This window comes from Mus pahari, chromosome 5, assembly GCF_900095145.1.
Source record: "Mus pahari chromosome 5, PAHARI_EIJ_v1.1, whole genome shotgun sequence".
Classification (NCBI taxonomy): domain Eukaryota; kingdom Metazoa; phylum Chordata; class Mammalia; order Rodentia; family Muridae; genus Mus; species Mus pahari.
Window position 1 is genome coordinate 142,071,527 of NC_034594.1, and position 19,655 is coordinate 142,091,181.

General features: G+C 40.6%; 1 protein-coding gene across 2 annotated transcripts in view; it reads left to right on the forward strand.

Moving 5' to 3' along the window:
• The window catches only part of Rgs5 (regulator of G protein signaling 5), a 43,542-nt gene that overhangs the window by 18,791 nt on the left and 5,096 nt on the right, over positions 1-19,655 (forward strand). The window contains exons 2-4 of one of the 2 annotated variants that reach the window (XM_029539183.1): positions 3,713-3,823; positions 10,104-10,165; positions 18,978-19,144. In XM_029539183.1, the coding sequence (XP_029395043.1) occupies positions 3,713-3,823; positions 10,104-10,165; positions 18,978-19,144 (340 nt within the window). Of the gene's footprint in view, positions 1-3,712; positions 3,824-10,103; positions 10,166-10,844; positions 11,299-18,977; positions 19,145-19,655 lie in introns of those variants that run through there. The other variant, XM_021198190.1, reaches the window with a different exon arrangement.

Consider the following 19,655-nt stretch of genomic DNA (forward strand, 5'->3'; position numbering starts at 1 on the left):
GGTTTCTCTGTGTAGCCCTGACTGTCCTGGAACTCACTTTGTAGACCAGGCTGGCCTCGAACTCAGAAATCTGCCTGCCTCTGCCTCCCCAGTGCTGGGATTAAAGGCATGTGCCACCACGCCCAGCTAGTTGGCCTCCTCTTTACATGGAAACATTTTTGAAGAGCCCTTTCTCTACCTTTAACTCTTTCTTGCACACATGCCAAAAATGTCACAAGCTTGGTGCAGCATGGTGGTCCCTTGTCATCTCCATTGGGAATAGGAAGACAGGATGGCCACATTTAATACAGCTTTGTATTTCTACCTTACATTTCACAATCAAGCAGTCCATCGCATGTCCTTCTCTCTGCCCTAAAAGGTCAGTCAGGCTAATGTTAACAGATTTATAAGAAACAAAAATGATCTCGCTCAATTGAGTGACAACTGGCCATTCTCCAATTCTACCTCTGCTTCTTTTGAGAAGTTTCCTGGACTTACCCTAGTGGGAACTGAGTCTATCTGCTCAGGGTCTACTTCCTTCCGGAAACCCCAATAGGCTATAGACATCTTAAAAGCAAAGACCAAGGCCTATGGGGGTTTGTATGTTTATTATGTACTAGCTGGCACAGCAAATAGAATCAATTTGTAAATTAGCAAGAAATGAATGAATATTTTAAACTCTGTTGTTCCCTTTACCCATGCATATTTGACTATTGCTCTTGCATGAGAAATTATAAACCAGTACCTCCCTGCCTTTTACAAAAGCAAATGGCTCCAGTGAAGCAAAAGGGAAAAGAACAAAGAAATGGAAGTGGGGGAAGAAAGGAAAGAGGGAGGAAGCCTAAAACTTAAAGGACCAAGCAAACAGTACGAAACCCCCAAACATGGGAGTGTATCACTAGTCTTCATGTACGTGTTGGTGGGTGTAATGTTGTGTCAAGACCAACGTTAACAACAGCTTTCCTTATGTGCACAGAGGGAGAGGCATGTGGAGTCCAGGAGGCAGATGACTCTTCTTACTGGATAGTGAAGTGTGCCTGGGAGAAGACAGACCTAGAATCTCTGACAGTAGTGCTCCGTACTGGCCAGCAGAGGGCAGTCACAAGTGCTGTGTACATTGTCCAGTCAGCTCCCAAGGATCTATTTTTTATTCCAGATAATATAATATGGTAGTAATCTTACTTCCAGAGTTAGAATTTTCGAGGAACCCTTTACAATGTAAAAAAAAAAAGTAACCTATGTCATTTTCTGACCCTTTCACTTGGTACTTATAGGTGGTAACCATGGGCTAGAGCTGGTTGAAAACAATAATTATGCAATTAAAGCTAGCAGCAGTTCAAATCATCGCAAGTCTGAGAACTTAACTATGTCACCAGACCCAACTTCCAAGTCAGAAACACTTAACATCAGGTAGTTTATGGAGTTTGTAGAGTCTGGACTCAAACAGAGAGCATCCTTCCCACTCAGTGTGTGATGTAAGCCGTCCCTTCCCCTGCCCCGCAGCAGATGATTCCCAAGTCCTATCACAAAGCTCTGTTTAGCTAAGCTCTGCTTGATGTTAGGAGGTCCAGGCTGGGCTCACTCGCCAGGAAGTCTCTAGAGAAAGAATAAACGTAAAAAAAGAAACAGAAATGAAAAGATACCTCAGAGTTAACTATTTCTAAGTCAATTTCTACATCATATTTTAAGCTAATAGGACATTCAATATAGTAATTGGGTATTTGTGGCTTTTGTAAGTTGCAAGACAGGGCTTTCTTTACTGTGACTCTATGATGCAAAATTGCTGATGTTGGTTGTGCATGTCACCTCTTTGCTATCTCTATGCACCAAATAGAAAAGTATGTTTTCGATATCAAAATCCTGTCTGATTATAATGTGACCCCCTCATAGCTCTTTAAGGCTTTGCTTATGATTGGCACTGACTTGGAGACAAATGGTAACAGATTGGTAAGAAATAAAATGGAGATAATTTTAGTTCACGTTGACAAATACTATTGAATATTTGTTAGGTTGCCAAGCAACTGTGCCAGGCACTGAGATTAAAAGGCGTTTAAGACTCGACTCCTACCTTGAAAGGGTTCTTCTATACAGCTTAAAAAACAGGCACAAATCAATAGCCATAATGCATTATGATAATCCCTATCCTCAAAGTGCATGTGGAGGGCCACAGTGACAAAGGAAGAACAGTCTGGGGTTTCCTAATACACAACTGATCTGTGAGTTACTATTTGAGATTAGGGTTTTAGGGCTGGAGAGATGACTCAGTTGGTAAATGTACTTTCAACACAAGCCCCCATAACCCGGGTTCTATCCCCAGAAAACACTACAAGCCTGTTGCTGTGACTCACATCTGGAATCTTTCCACTCCTATGGGAGATAGGAGGTAGAAACAGGAGAATTACATGGGTTCTCTCAGAGCATTTAGATTGGAGTATTCAGGGTAGCAGAAATGATAGAGACATTGCCCAAACAAAGTGGTAGGAGAGAATCAACTCCCAAAAGTTGTCCTCTGACCTTCACAGATGTGTCTTGGCACATGTGAACACACACACACACCACATAGATTATATATCACACACACACAATTACAGATGGATGGATGGATAGATGGGTGGATGGATGGATGGATGGATGGATGGATGGATGGATGGATGGATGGATAGATGGATGGATGGATGGATAGATGGATGGATGGATGGATGGATGGATGGATGGATGGATGGATGGATGGATGGATAGGTGGATGGATGGATGGATGGATGGATGGATGGATGNATGGATGGATGGATGGATGGATGGATGGATGGATGGATAGGTGGATGGATGGATGGATGGATGGATGGATGGATGGATGGATGGATGGATGGATGGATAGGTAGATACAGACAGATGAATAAATAGATGATTGATAGATAGATAGATGCATAGATACATAAACAGACAGAGAGACAGACAGAAGAAAGATCAATGTTTATACAATTTCCATGGTCTGTCTAAAGTATAGAATCATGAAGAAGATTTGCTTACTGAAATGCTGAAGTTAAAGGACTATTAAATCTCCAGTCCATCACTGGAAATGAATCTCCTCTAGGAAGGCTGCTGCAAAGAGGCTACTTACGATAGCTATAGTGGGGCAGAGCAAGGATTTTTAGAACAATTAAGCAAGAAATACTGTAATGTTATATTTGCAAATGGCTTCCAAAGACATCTAGCTTTATTCAGTCATTTTATAGAAAGGGGACAGAGATCTGGAAGTAAAAATAAAAACAAAATTGCTCAAATGTAATGCATCTAGTTGGTGGCCAGAACCAACGTCCTTAGGAGACTGAGAGACAGTTCAGTTAGTAATTACACCCAGGAATTGTGGACACAGACTGCTCGGGCTGAATCGCATACTCACTGGGCTGTATTAAGATATTTAAACTTTCTGTCATTCAGTTTCCCCCTCTGCAAAATGGGACAAGACTGTATTACCTGCCATATAGAAATTAGAAAGTATGAAAAGAACAATTAAGGTTGGAATGAGATTATGCAAATAATTGGTGTCTTCTACATGCCAATTATTGGAACCCATGTGTCCTGTTTTCTATCTTTATGTTCTTTTTGCTGTAATAGAAATGAAAGAAGCCAAAGAGGTTCTTTGCCTTTTCCTTTCTCTGATGCAGAAAGAAATCACTGTTTGAGATTTGTGTGCCCATGTGTCATTGCTGTCCCCTGACATCTCTCCTTTCAGGGCCAAGGAGATCAAGATCAAGTTGGGAATTCTTCTCCAGAAGCCAGACTCTGCTGTTGACCTTGTCATTCCGTACAATGAGAAGCCAGAGAAGCCTGCCAAGGCGCACAAGTGAGTCCTGAATATGGATTCCTCTCATTTTCCCCTCAGATGACAGCTGTTTTTCAAGTGTCTGCTGCTGTCATTCATCGGTAGAACTACCCCCCCCTCCATTATTCACTGAAGATCATCTGAGTCCTCAGAGAGTTGTTTCATAAATAGTGTGTTTTTTAACACCCATGTCTAGATCATAACAGTCAATAGTTACAAAATTAAAAGAAATAGATAGAGCCTTGCCTCATCTTTGGAAAGATGAACTGTACTTTGTAAAATGACACCAGCCACTCAGTTACTGACTGGAAGGTCAAAACATCTGATAATTTACTGGCTTGGGTCAAGTAACCCTGATCCAGTTAATTATAAGCTCTGAGCACTCAGCATAGGGTAAGAGCCTATGGGAGGGAAATGAGAGCAAGTTCATGATGATGAAAAGGCAGGCAATTTAAGACCCAATAGTTTCTTCTTGAGTATTCTAGTTTCCTTTCAAGGTCCAGTGGACGAGCCAAACTCCTACTTTTGGGAGGAATGAAGATTTGCCTTGATGTTCCTACTTAGTACACACCAAGCATTGCCTTCCCAACGCATAAAAACCATCATACTCCTGATAGTGGTTTTGCAGTTCTTTGTCTATCCGCTTCAGCTGTGCACATCATGCCCACCCACACCCACCAGCGAAAGCATGGCAGGAAAGTATGATTCCAAACAGTCAAGAGGCTATGCCCAAGAATCTACCCACTTTAAGTCAGTAACATCACCCATACTGTCATCACTCTCTGTCATCTTCCATTAGCTCCCTTACTGTCTAGACAGATGCACTGCATCTTCCTTTTATAGCAGAGGTATCCATAGACATGAAGAAGGGAAGCTGGACTGTCCAAAGGATGCTAACTCCTTCATTCTGCTTTCTAAAAGCTTCAAGATCACAGATGGGGTGGGAAAATTAGAGTACCTTTGTAACTTTCATGTCTCTTTTTAAATCTAATATTTGTGGAAATTGTCCATCCTATCCTTTGTCCAAATGACCTTCAACTTAATATAGTTGATTGGTTGGGGGGAAACAGAACTGGGTTATTCTGCTTAAAAGTCATTTGCCGTCATCCTGAGTGGATAGTTCCATTTTCTTCCTTTTATTACTTCAAAGTGTTCACCAACCGGAAGTGAGGCATAATTGAATTTTCTACCTTTAAAAAGGAGAAGCTAATTCAAAGTGGAGCAGCAGGCTTCCTGGACCAGTAGAGAGTAAGAACCGCATCATAGCCAGCAGGTCAAAAGGTCTATTTTGGAGCAAACAGTGTGGTAATTACGGACTTGTTGGGATTAACATTTTCAAATGTAGCTCTCTATATCTTACCTTGATTGTCTACTCGAATGCCACCGGGGCACTTGAACCACTCGGCTCTTAGGGAATCAAGAGAGAAATGGTTGGAGAAAAGCTGGGGCTAAAATTTATTGGTTTATTTCTTCTTCTCGTCTTTCCTTCCCTTTCTTCTATCAAAAATATTATTTGTGGGCTGGTGAGATGGCTCAGTGGGTAAGAGCACCCGACTGCTCTTCCGAAGGTCCGGAGTTCAAATCCCAGCAACCACATGGTGGCTCATAACCATCCTTAACAAGATCTGACGCCCTCTTCTGGAGTATCTGAAGACAGCTACAGTGTACTTACATATAATAAATAAATAAATAAATAAATAAATAAATAAATAAATAAATTGGAATTTGCTTTAAAAAAATATTATTTGTTTATGGGAAAGACAACCCCCCTTCCCCCACCCCCCACCCCCAACACCGATCCCCAGAGGATGCTTGTGTGTGACAGCTGTTTTCAACAGTGGAACTGAAGAAGTGCTCCTTGCAAACATAAGAGCCCTGTTCTACCTCTGTACCTCTTCCATTTGGATTTCTGTGCTTTTACCCTTCAGGGAACAAACTTGCTCTGTATGACCTCAGCCAAACTCATTTCTTCATTTCCACATTTCTCTCTGTGTTTTTTTTTTTTTAAACCCATATCTTCTGAGGAAAAAAAATAAACCTCTTGATGGAAGGTGTGTATTTTTAGCTCCTCTCATCTTCTTTGGGCAATTGCTTTGAAGAAGTATTTTCTATTTTTTAATATATTTTAAATTCTCATCTGACTAAAAACTTGAGCCCCTGGGGGAAAAATAAAAAATAAGCTGTCTTATTTTCTTATACCCAGTCCCAACTTCTCTTATCATTTTGGTATTCCACAAAACTGGCTTTGGCTCTTCTTCCATTAGGAGAAAACAATTATCATTATTCCATGCTGGGGAAAAAAAAAAGCCCCTCCCTCATCCCTTTGACCCTTCCCCCTTTCTCTTTGCTTCCATTGGCTTGCCTGCAGGCTTTCTCCTCCTCCGAAAGGCTTACATCCTTGATGAAGGTATGGTTTCGAAGGCTGCCTGTCTGACTTATATGACCTGCCTTGTATGACCTGTTGTCTTAGTTTCCTCTTTATCGGGACTCTCTTTTTTAACTCATGGTTTAAGAAGTGCTTTCTCCCTCGCCTTGACCTACTCTGCATTCCCAGAAGCTCTGCTGTAGGTCCTCAGAATAAATAATGACCAAAAATGTAAGCCACACACATGGAGTTTGTAATAACATTATGGTTTGTCATACACACTGACTTACAAAATGTCAGGGGCAGATATTCTTTCATTAGGATTTTTTTCTTTTAAATTCTAAGTGTCCCTCCTTGGCATCTGTTACCAATTTTTAACTGAATGCATTGATCTCATTGTGTTTGCCATTCTAACGTCCAAGAATGGCCTCCTCAAGTAACCAGTCAGAATCCTGGCTGATGACTAGTCACAGCAAGTCATCCTGTGTGTTCCTGCAGCTGGTTAACTGCAGAGTGAGTCTTGAAAGGAAATGTGTACAGTTTTATGGACACAAAGAAGTGGCCTTTCAAAAGTCTACAGGAGTGCCACTGGCCATGGGGCAAGGACTCAATCAATGGGCATAGACTCGAGCCTGGTTGTGCTCTGTAGGATAGGAAGGAAGAATAAAGCAGGCCCTTGCAAATGATACCAATGAACTCAAGATTTGATTTCCCTGTCAAAAGCAAGAACATGGGAAAACATGGTCAAGGATAATTGAGTATTGTACAAGACACTGTAGATGACCAACCAAACCAAAACCAAAAGGAAACCAAACTGACAAACCCCAGCTAATGGTGCTCAGACAAATTACATTTTTCTTCAGTGCTACAAATAATATTGGCCAGTATTGCCAGTAAGGGCAACAATGGCTCATTCGTTCATTCAAGTCTAAGTATTGAATTAGCTGTGGCTTTCAACAAAGTTAACTCTGGGTAAACTAAGGCAGATTTTGTTTGCCGTTCAACTTGATACTTGTTTACTAAAAGATGTCCTATAGAGTATGCCCAGCTCATGACCCCGAGTCCATAAACATGGATTGGGTCCTCATCCAATTACCAACAATGAGATATAAACTATGGTTGGGTACAGATGAAAAATCTTGCCATATTTTGATGTCCATAATTGAACATATATCTTTGGTCTTTGCAACCAACCTCATTCATTACTTAAGACTGATGCTGTGACCATAGCAAGGAATGGGGAAAGTTCCCCAGGAAAAACACACAGTCTCTGCGGGGGTTATGTGCACTGTTACCATATGAAAGAGCCTCCAGTGAAGGGCATTTAACAATGAAAAAAGCTCCTGCTTTCCAAACTGATGTCACTTCCTCAATCAGGCAGCATTTGCAGTGGGCATTATAAAACATAGTTAATGAATCCTAAAAAGTGTTTATCTTGTCTTTATCTGGGCTACCTTCCTCCCTTATCCCTCACACCCACACAGGGAGAGGAGACTCTGCTTGCCCTCTTTGGTCAGCAGTGACCTTGTGGACCAGGATGCTCATTGGCTATTTAGATCTGCATCTATCTTGTTTCCAAAGAAGTCACACTTAATGAAGGCTGGCAAATTCTGAGAATCAGGACAGGATGAACCTGTTTCCTCCTAGACTGGTAATCAGAACACTAGGCTACATGCCGTGGGGGGTGGGGGGGTGGGGAATGTGTCCTGTTCAACTACGCCCTTAAATCAATTTGGGCTAATTTCCCCCCCCAAGCAGTCTCGGCACATGTCCCTCTCAGGAATTTAATCTTGGCCGTGATGTGCTGCTGATATTGACAGTGACTAGGTTTTATAATGAGACCTTTTGGGACAAATTGCATCTGGTAACATGTTTAAGTCAGGGACACCTGCTCATCGCATTGTTTATTCCTGTGTGCCTTTATACTAGCCAAAGAACAAGGGCAGGAAAAGCTATTTCATTTGATGAAAATATGTATACAACCAGGAGGCTTAGGGCATGAATCAGGCCTACCCTTTGCTCTGAGTTAGTTTCTTTCTTTCTTTTTTTTTTTGTTTGTTTGTTTGTTCGTTTTTTTTTTTTTTTTTAATTTATTTTATGTAAGTACACTGTAGCTGTCTTCAGACACTCCAGAAGAGGGAAGTCAGATCTTGTTAAGGACGGTTGTGAGCCACCATGTGGTTTCTGGGATTTGAACTCAGGACCTTCTGAAGAGCAGTCGGGTGCTCTTACCCACTGAGCCATCTCACCAGCCCCTGAGTTCGTTTCTTATTGTTCCATTGTATAATATGCTTTTGGTTCTGAGAACACTTGGACTTGGAAGTATTCTGCTATGTGTAAAGTATTGAACCCATTGTGAACATGTGAATACAGAATAATATACATGGAGCAAAAGTGCTTGGCATCAATTAACACTGAGTGGTCAAAGGGAGTTATTATTCATATGAAAACATGTGGTTTTGTGGTTATCAATAAAATAAATGAAAAAGAAATGCAAACATACTTACAAGTCATGTTCATGTCATCTCTCCTCTCTCTGTTCCTTTATAGTAACTAGGGGGGAAGATAAGAGGAAAGATAGTCCACTTGTGAGAGGTACCCCTGTGAGAAATTCATATGTTTTTGATCTGAGATTTATGTGTCCAGCTAGGAAAACAGAACCCATCAAAGTTTATTTCACAAGATTTATTTTTCCTGCTTCTCGTTTAGTTTGGCTTTCAAAGACAGAAGATATAAATTTGAAAAGAAAAATCAAATCAAATCAGGACTTAACTGACACATATTCCACAAAGAGAATTTAGGAGGTGGTCACAACACTTGAGTTAAAGGACCATCTTAGACTCCTTACAGAGACACAATGAGAATGCATATGCCTGAAAAATAAAATATAGATTGAAAATTGTCTCAGTAATATCAGTTGCTTCTGTCAATGATTTAAATGCCCAAAGATATAAATTCATAAGAACTAGAAACAAGAATATTTCTGAGTTGCCTGGAACAGTTACTAAACAACCTAAGACCTTGGGAAAAACACTTCATCATTTTTGTCTCATAATAAATGTCTTGCCAGCCTGCTTTAATTGGATGGTAAAGACTAAATGTGGTGATTCAAGGATTCAGGCACTATGAATGCAGGAAGGTACATCCTAATGCTGATGAGGGAAGAGAATTGATGGTTGTGACAAAGTACAGCTTTGGGACTCCTGTGGATGCAAACATTAAAGGAAAATAGTCTATTATTATCATTATTATTATTATTATTATTATATCATGGATATTAACCTTCTCTGAAGTCAACATTTACATTCAACATTCTGACTCAAGAGATACTGAATACTTTTCTTTTGAGAAAAAAATTAAGCTCCAAAAAGTATCATTCTATCTTAACTCGGAAGGAAAAATAAATAAATGTAGATTTTATTTTTCTATCATACTTCCAATATGGGGTAAAATCAAGTTGACTGACTTCTATTATTGTTAGTGGGATAACTGGGGCATTGGGGTCTCCACCAAATACCACTTGTTGATTACGTCGGTGACTAATGTGGGGCACTGTGAAACACAGAACATTAGTTTACCCTCTGGGAAGGGACAGTTGGATTTCATTAAGCTATATTTTAAATAAAGATAATCTTCAGATTCACTCATGTAGAATATATAAGACAACTGGATACAGGCTCAGGACAAATGGACTCTACTTGTCAAAGAAACCTGCCTGCTTAGATTGTTCAGAAAGCAATAAAACTCCATGCAGATATAAGGTAGCAAACCAGCTAATCAGACCTAACCATGAGAAAATAATCTATCTGTCCCCATCCTGAGGACCAATCAGCAGCTGTGTCACCACCTAAGAGTATAGAAGTCAAGTCATTGTCATGCATGTGGTTAACTTCCTTCTTACTCTGTCCTCCTTCTTTGTCTTTATCCTTGGTTTAGGCCCTCACTGGAGGAGGTCCTGCAGTGGCGCCAGTCCCTGGACAAGCTTCTCCAGAACAGCTGTAAGTTCTCATGGTTCTCAGGAGGGTCAGACTAGGGACAGACACAAAACATCTTTATCCAACTCATGTCCTTCTCCAGTTTCGCAGCTTGGGAGTGCGACTGTGCAGTTGGCTAAAAGGGGAAGACACTGTGGGAGAACGTGAGGACAGATATTTGAGTCTGTGTTCATGCATGTCCTTGTTTGTTTGTATAAGTCACATCATCATGTGCCTTTCTGATTGAGACAGAGTGTCATGCAGTCCAGGCTGGCCCTCAAACTCACAACATACCCGAGGATGGCTTTGAACTCCTGATCTTCCTGCCCCCACTTCTCAAGTGCTGGGACTGAAAGTGGGCATCACCCTCTCTTTTTCTGTGTGCTGCTTCATGTTCTGATGAGTGAGCCAGATAAACTTTCTGTCCTCTTTTGCCTCATAGATTGAGAAAGACTAGATTTCCTGTGGAAAGGGCTTTTGAAGAAGCCAAAGGCATCTTAGCTCAACCTGCTCATCAACTGCTCTTTTGCCCTTATAAGATTGCTATCTCCATCTCTTGACTGACCCTCTCCTCACCCCGCTTCCTCTTTTGTTAGCCTCCCTTTGAGAGCTTCCTTTGAGATACAACGAAGATGCACACTCTTTTCGAGCTGGAATTAACACAAGTATTTCTTTCCTTTTCTGTACTCCACAGTCCTTGGAGGTTCCTAAGGCTTGCTTACAGGACCAACATCAAATTGCCAATGTTCAAGACTTACCACAATAACCACATGACTGGTCTCCAGGAACATTGAACTGTTCTCTGTTTCTGTGAGATTGCCGTGTAAATTCTCTGACAGACATACCTTCTTCTCAGATCTTTATCTGCAGAAGTTCTCTTTCTTGAAGAGCTAACCCAAATGTCAGATGCCAAGTCTTCCTTGGCCATTTAGGAGGAATCAGTCACTCTAAAAAGTTCCAATGCCTTTTGTCAGCACATCTTTTACAGTGCTTAGAACTGGCTATCTGTGTTCTGTTGTTTTCTTTCTGGGACATGTTATAAGCTCATTCACAGTCCAGATTTTGACTTTTTCTTGTGGGCAATTTCAAAAGACAAAGTGCATGGGGAATAAATAAATATCTGTTGGCTGATTCATTCTCAATTTGTGACCAACTTACAATGTCCAACTTATTTCTTTATCACCTCAACAAGCATGGAATATGGAATATGATACATCATTAAATGATAAAAACAATAAGGATTTCAAGAGTGCTTCTTATTGGAGCCAACATGAATACTAAGGGCCAAGTAGATGACATTGCCTGAATGGTGAATTGTATGCAAATTTTTTAAAACAAAGTCATCTTTATCTTTATTTTACATGTGTGTTTTGCCTACATGTGTTTGTGTGTACATCATTTTACTCCTGGCTCTCTAGGAGGCCAGAAGAGCGTGTCAGATGCCCTGGAGCTGGAGTTACAGAAGGGTATGAGCTGTCGTGTGTGTGCTGGGAATCAAACTCAGGTCTTCTACAAGAATAGCCAGTGCTTTTAACTACTGAGCAACCTCTCTAGACCTTACATCAGTATTTTCCCAGTTTGTTTATGATGGAGTAACCTCTGCCCATAAGCAATAAACCCTGTCTCTAATTTTTGGAACAGAGACTCAAAGCCTCTAATTTGAAACATTTGAATCGCATTCACTTCTGATTCTCCTTTTAGTCTTTTTAGCCATGCCCCGACACATACAAGCTGCTAAATGAACTTTTTTAAAATAAGTGAGCAATTTAATTGAGTTTGCTTCTTGTGACTTAGAAATTCCATGAATGTAGAACAGCTACGTAGAACAAGGGTATTTGTGTTCATTTATTAATTTATTGTCTTATTTTAGTAATTTGGGGGCCAATAGCACTTTGGGATAGTGTGTTGATAAGTTATGAATGTCAAGTAGCCTAGATAGAAGTATTCACTGCTGTTATAAAGAAACTTAAGAGTTAGCAGAACTGTGTTTTCAGAATTCTTAAGGCGGGGGGGGGGGGAATAAATATCCAGTGTGTTTTTATGTAACTCTTTTCACTCACACTAATTCTGAGGCCCACAAACTCATATCTTTTAACGGGACAGAGAATTTTTAGAATACGAAAACCAAGGGTGGGAGCTAAGCCAGAAGTATGCAATGTTAATACCTTAACACTGTTGAGGGGCCACAGTCTTTCCAGCTGCAAGGTCTGAGATTTTACTGTAATGTTTTCTACTTTTCAGAGGAGAAATTATACTTGTATCTATGTGCATTCGCATATATATGTGTGCAATTTCCTCTAAGCAATAAATGGGAAAGCATTCGGTAGCTATTTTAGTCAACCCTTTCCTTAACACGCTATCTGTTCATTCTAACAAGCTCCCTCAATAGAAGAACGTAAGGTGTGTGTGTGAAAGATCCCACGGAAACCATGGAGCTGTGGCTCGTAAGGAGAGTGAAGCTGTAAGATTGTCTGTTATCACTTTCTGTCTGTCTCGTCTGCATTATATCTCTATTACTGTCTCTCCTCTCTCGTTCTCACTGAGACTCTTCTGTCTCGATGTCTCTCTTACTGTTCTGTCTCTGCTCTTTTTATCTCCAGTTATTTTGAAGTTGGAAACATAGGGAATACAGATATACCCCAAAAGTTCTATGCCAGCATCCAGACATATCAGTGTCAGCAGTCTGGAGAAACAGAATGTGGCGTGTAACCTGACTGTCAGCCACTGTGCATCATGGATAAATATCAATCAAGCTATGGATGTTCAATATCTCTTAAGAAGTGTCCCATTTTGGATATGTTGAGATTAGTAATCTATAATCGGAAGTAACTAATCGCTGTGATTGATACAAAGCAAGTAAGAAAGGCAGGTACGTTTAAAAGGCATGTTATCCCAAGCATAATGATCGCTTTCTGCATGCTTGACTTGAGAAAAGTTAAGCCATCCGAAGTTGAGCATGGTGGCTCATACTTGCAATTCAAGTACTTAAGAGATGGAGACAAAATAATTACTGTGAGTTTAAGGCTAGCGTGGGCCGTATGGTGAGTTCTGGACCCATCTGAACTAAAGAGTAACATGTCTAAAAAACAAAAACAAAACAAACAAAACAACACTACAGCGCGCGCGCGCGCGCACACACACACACACACACACACACACACACACACACACACACACACACACACCAATTCCTGGAGGGGTAGGGGTAGCATTTTTCTGACTCACAAGGAACATTTGGAATTCCTTGTGTTAACATAGGTTATTGCCTCTCAGAGTTGATATGGTTACAAAAGCATTCATTAAATCAAATTTTCTTTAGTAGAAATAAACCCTATACAAGCTTCTATTCAATCTTTTCTCATTAGCAAGTATCTGTTTACTCAAAATAATTTTTAAATTATGTTTTCTATTAGTAATGCATGTAGTGTGTGTGTGTGTGTGTGTGTGTGTGTGTGTGTGTGTGTACGTACATGCACACATGTGGGGAGATCAGAGGGCAACTTTCATGAGTTGGTTCTCTCTTTTCACTGAGGGTTCTGGAACAGAACTCAGGGCTCTAGGTTTGCACAGTAAATGCTTACCAGCTTAGCCATCTCCCTGGTCCTAAACATGATTTTTAATCATTTGAGGGGTCTTTGACTTTGTTCTTAAAATACATCAGATTCTTATGAGTTTTGCCTTCCGTTCTGAAACAGGAGCCATCTGTTTTCGTTTGTTAGGTCTATAGGGCACATAGCAAGTATGTTGATCTTTAAAACCAAAAATAGACTGCGCATGGGGGCTTGCATAATTCCATGCTAGTATCACCAGGGACATGGATTCTCCCATATGAGCATTTTTTAAGAGCAAGCAGGGACGCAGCCCACTCTGTGGCAGCACAGTCTTTATTTGGGTTCTCTTTTCCCAAGAGTTGCAAAAGGTCAGAGCGTTTCCTCAGACACCCCATGGGCTGGACTGTCTCTCCAGGCACGAAGCTGCTGGCTCTCGGCTCAGCCTTTGGTTCCCATCTTCACAGTTGGCTTTGGCTCTCTTACTTTGCTTTTCAGTTTTCTTCCTTCTGTGTCTAGGTCCACATTCTCACTGATAGGCAGACAATGATTATAAAATCATTGATATAAAGGAGGTATTCTTCATTCATGTATTCTTTATGTTATTCCAAGAAATTTGCATATATTGGTCTATTTAGTGATTACAATAATCTTGTGACTTAGGTGCAACAAGTAACTCGATTTTTCAGAAATAGGTAGTTTGCCTAGGGTATCAAATACAACAGTAACAAAATTGAGGTATTCGCTTTTCTTTAAAGTTCATGTTCTGCTGGAGGTGCACGCCTTTAATCTCAGTTCTCAGGGGCAGAGGCAGACAGATCTCTGAGTTCAAGGCCAGTTTTGTTTACAGAGAGATTTCCAGGACAGCCAGAGCTACACAGAGAAGTTCAATCTTTAGAAAAAAATGTTCTTTGGTCCTGGGGGGTTGGAGGGATTTCCTAGTCCACTGAGATCCACTAAGTAATAGGTGCATATGTTCAAGGAGGGAGATGGGAATGGGGAAGTGAAGATAAGAAGTCAAGTAGTTAAAAGCCTCATGGAAAAGATGGTTGAATAAGCAATAGTCCCGGGAAGGGAGGGGGGAGAAAATGCTCTCTTTCTCCATTGTTAACAACCCTCAGGAGTGAGTACATGGCAGTGGGGAAAAGATGTCACATATGAGATAACATTTGTGTTGGGCTTGTAATTATGACAGATAATAATTTTTAATTTGTTATAAATAATGATGATGAAAGCCAGTGTGTACTGAACTTCATGAAAATTATGTGTGGTCCCATAAAAGAGCCAAGTAGTCTCTACCACAGCCTTGTCATGTAGCTTTCATTACTACTTTCCTTTGACAAGCCACAGAGGCTCCAACAGGCTAAATAACTTGTCTGTGTTATTTCATAATGAGCAATCTTGGGTCTAAAGTCGGAGTTGAGCTTTGAACCAATAAGCCATGCCATGGTTCTTATAAATTACCAATGCCATTTCTGTTGCCTCCCCTGTCTCCAATGAAGCATTAGTACCAATTTCATTTTCAGTATTTTATGACAATCTGACTTGGATTCTTCGATTTGTTTAATGCTCCTTTTATTCTCCAAGTGGTTTTCCAGATGGTTCCCTCCAACCCTCCCCACTCTCCATACAGTGTCAAAAATTGCTATCACCCATTAGGGCCAGCTCAGAGATTACAATGACCATATGACCTAGGGGTACCACACCCACAGAATGCTTATGGCGGCCAGTCATCAGATGAGCTCGATCAGAGTCCTGGGTAGTAGGTAGGTAGGACCTGGGTATGCTGAGAGGTATTCTGGGGCTCTGTGCTGGCTCATGCAGGTCCCATAATGCTTTTTTGGGGTTATGTGCTGGAATTCTGTGGTATGAAGTCCCCAGGTAAAAGCAGTGGCTTACAAAAGATATGTGTACCTTGTGGAATATAACAAACCATACAAGCAGAAGTGATGTGAATTCAACAGTAAAAATCTATGAGGAAATGACCAATAGAAAACCTGAGTCTATGAAGTAGAAAGTTGACTGGAAGTGATTGTGTAGGACTCTACTAAGAGAGGCTCCCTAGAGAGTGTTCAGGAGACAAATGTAAGGAAGAGTAGCTTTAAATAGCTCCCAGACCAGTAGAGCATAAAACTATTTAAGTGTTTTGGTTTAAAGTGCATACATTGACAAAAGCCTTGAAATAGTGCTGTGGAATTCACCAGAGAGATAATACCAGTATTCAGGACAAGGGTCTCTGCAATGGGCAGCAGGTTCGTAAGTTCACTTCCTGCTATGAAATGAATGCTCACGGCAGTGAGGAATCCTGACAAATGTCCTCAGGTCTGAAATATCGGTGTTTGGGAGGAATGATCTTTATCTCGAATTTTTACAGAGAAGAGGAATAGGTGACTCGGAGTGTCTGATAATAGGTGGGCTTAGGGGCTGAGGGGGTGAGGGGCTGTGGAGCTGAGGGGCTCTGGGGCTCTGGGTGTTTGGGCTGAGAATTTGCCACAGACATATTCTATGGAATTACTTTTTCCTCTGAAGTCTGAGTTCTGGTTGTATGGGTGCTTATAATACCTTACTTCCTGGTAACTAAAACGTGACGAGAGTTTTTCCATTTCAATAAAGAACGTCCAATACATTTGTTCAAAAAACAGTGAAATAGTCAGGACAAGGATGAAGGGGGGTCTTAATTCTTTCAGTGAATATGTGGACCAGTTATCATTAAATAATGTCAAGTAATACAGAAGGAACTACAGTGGGAATTGGAAGAAGAAACATGTCTGATTTTATCAAAGGATTTCAAAGTAATTCAAGTAGCCAGTCAGGTTCCTAGAGAAAACTGCTTTTCAAGCAAGCTCATGTGCCCGGGTATTTCTATTATTGATCCATAATAGTGTCCTAGAAGTGCAGAGGAAAGATTAAATTGCTTGGGTCCTGGAATCAATACTGAACCCAAGCCCAGTGAATTTCCAACCTGGCCATTCTTTTTCTTAAGAATCTAGCACGGCAGTTGGAAATCACATGAACAGTACAGGAGGAATAAAAATGTATCAGGAAGATAGCTCAGCTAAGTGCTACCTCATAATGTAAGTAAAAGGAACAGAGTCTGAATCTGCAGCATCCATACCACTACCAAGTGGGAGTGTTGACCCACTTGTAACTCCATGTCCCTCAGGGTGGGGACAGGAAAACTCCAGAACAAGCTAGCCAGTGAGCTAGCCTTCTCAGTAAGCTCTGGGTCTGACGGAGGGTTCATATCATGAAGAGACATAAACCTTGAGTCTCCACATGTATGTACACACATGTGTATCAGGATCCAAGAACATGTATATCCACACACATGATTACACACATATACACATGCACACATACCAACCAAACACACACACACACACACACACACACACACACACACACACACACACACACTCACATATTAAAAAAATAGATCTGTGTCTCTGGTTTTATCATCACATATATTTTGTGCAATTCATAAAATCGTCAGTGGCCAATAAATAAAAACTCACAGTCTACAGACAAGACAGCAACAAGTTCTCAAGGAAAAGAGAAATGAATTAGCATTGGGTCAAAAAATTAATTTAGACTGTGAATATGATACCTAAACAGAAATAATGAATGGTAGACATGTCCTGGTAGAGGCAAGTAAGGGGAAGCCTGTTCCCTGAAGTTGATAGCAGTCATTCCTGTCTCCTGTCTCAGGAGGCAGGTGGCTCACCAGGCCTTGCTGCCAAGATTGTGACTTTAACATAGATGGTGGAAACTATAGAAACCACCAAATTTCCTTTGTAATAGCATGATTCTCTTCTTACAGATACAGATGTTAGGATTTTGTTTAAGCAGTCATATGAATATGTGTACACACACACATACACACACACACACACACACACACATGCACATTCTTTAATAAGAGAAGAAAACAGAATAATTATTTTATTCATCTCCAATACCTTGTTAAATCCTCTTTATGAACTCTCTCCATTTATCATTTGGAAGATTCTAGAATGGTGAGAAAGAAAGAGGAAAGAGTATAGTCCAGGAATTATCATATGTGCATAGATAGCATCTACTTCTGTATAGGATTCATAGTTGTTATATTACATTCTCTATATTCTAAACACAAATGTAAAATTAACTGATAGACATAATTACTCTTTGTATGTGACAGCTTCACCTGGTCCTTTCACTCAGACATCAATTTGAATATTCCTATTTCATCTATTTCTCCTTCCTTCCTAACTGAAACTAAGCTCCTGCTATGACTCCATTGCTGCTCTTCAAAGGTTTCCCTTCATTGCATAGATGTAAAGATGTGCAACGACTCTCTTCTCTTATTATTATTTTTCCTTCTACTTCCTTCGGAATCTCTAAACTTTACTAGGGAACCAAGCTTATTTCATTTACCATAGTGATTTATTCAAAATTCATTGTTAAAAGGAAATCATAGTTTGTGTCAGTCATTACTGATATTATGTATTTTGACAAGCCAAGCTTTGGTTATATTCTCTAGGGCTAGGAACATAGCTGTGTGGTAGAGTGCTTGCAAGAGGCCTTTAATTCAATTTTCTCCACTAACAAGAAAATTTTGGGGGAACTTGACATGTGTCCTGCATGTCATCAGCACTGATGTGAGTCCTCATCAATGTTCTACACATTTGTCACCCGAATGTACACTGCATTCCCTTGTGTAACAGACTATGAGGTAAAGCCCACTCTCCAGTGTTGGAGTACATGGTGGGAAGAGCTGTTTGCTGTCATCCCTGATTTTGTCCCAGCCAGCCTACATCGGAACAAAGGCAGATGAAGATGAACTAAAATCCACACACGGTGCAACATCATGGAACACTTTCCCATCACCTCTAGCCTCTTTGTTCTAGCCTTCTGTTTTTCTCTCAGTTCAAGTGCAAGAGAGAGCACACAGCTCTTAGTGGACATTTCCTGTTCCAAGAAACAGAATCACTCATCTCTTGAAAAGTATCTGAGGATAATAGATAAATGTGTGGAACTGCAGAATCCGAGAGCCTGGTTCTGAGTCCTGGCTCTGTACTTACTCACTGGGCATTTGGGAACAGTCCCTTAACTTCTGTGACCTCATTTACAAAATAGTCACTTACAGTACCTGTTTGTTGGGTGTTTACTGGGCATTAAATGAATTCCTATTTGTAAGATTTTTACATCAATGGCGGAATGTATTGGAAGTAAGATTGGGCTATTTAGCTAGATTTAGATTCATTGTCAAATCAATTAATGAATTTCCCTATTGACTTTTTACCCGATAGATGGATTTGCCAGCTTCAAAAGTTTCCTGAAGTCCGAATTCAGTGAGGAAAACCTTGAGTTCTGGGTTGCCTGTGAGAATTACAAGAAGATCAAGTCCCCCATCAAAATGGCGGAGAAGGCAAAGCAAATTTATGAAGAATTCATCCAGACAGAGGCCCCTAAAGAGGTTGGTATGGGTGGGCAGGTGGCTGAGTGCAGCTATTTAAGAGCCAGATCATCACATTCCCATGTATGGCTTCACGAGCTGCAGCCATGACATTTAGAGCTAAAGGCCACCCATACTTGTGATTATGAATACAAAGGCAGAGTGATAGGGTTGGGTGCCTGATTTAAATGCTATGCAGCTGACAGCTACTGGAGTCTCACTTCAGTAGCGTGCAGCCAACTTTAAAGAGGAAGGAGTCCAATATAAGATTTGGGATAGCCGGTGGTGGTGATGGCAACACACACCTTTAATCCCAGCACTTGAGAGGCCAAGGCAGGCGGATTTCTGAGTTTGAGGCCAGCCTGGTCTACAAAGTAAGTTCCAGGACAGCCAGGGCTACACAGAGAAACCCTGTCTGGAAAAAAACCAAAAAAAAAAAAAAAAAAAAAAAAAATCGGGATAAAACAAGGGGAATGGTTCCTTCCCTTTGAAAAGTAAGAATGACTGCAACTGTTTTATAAAGCTTTAAGAA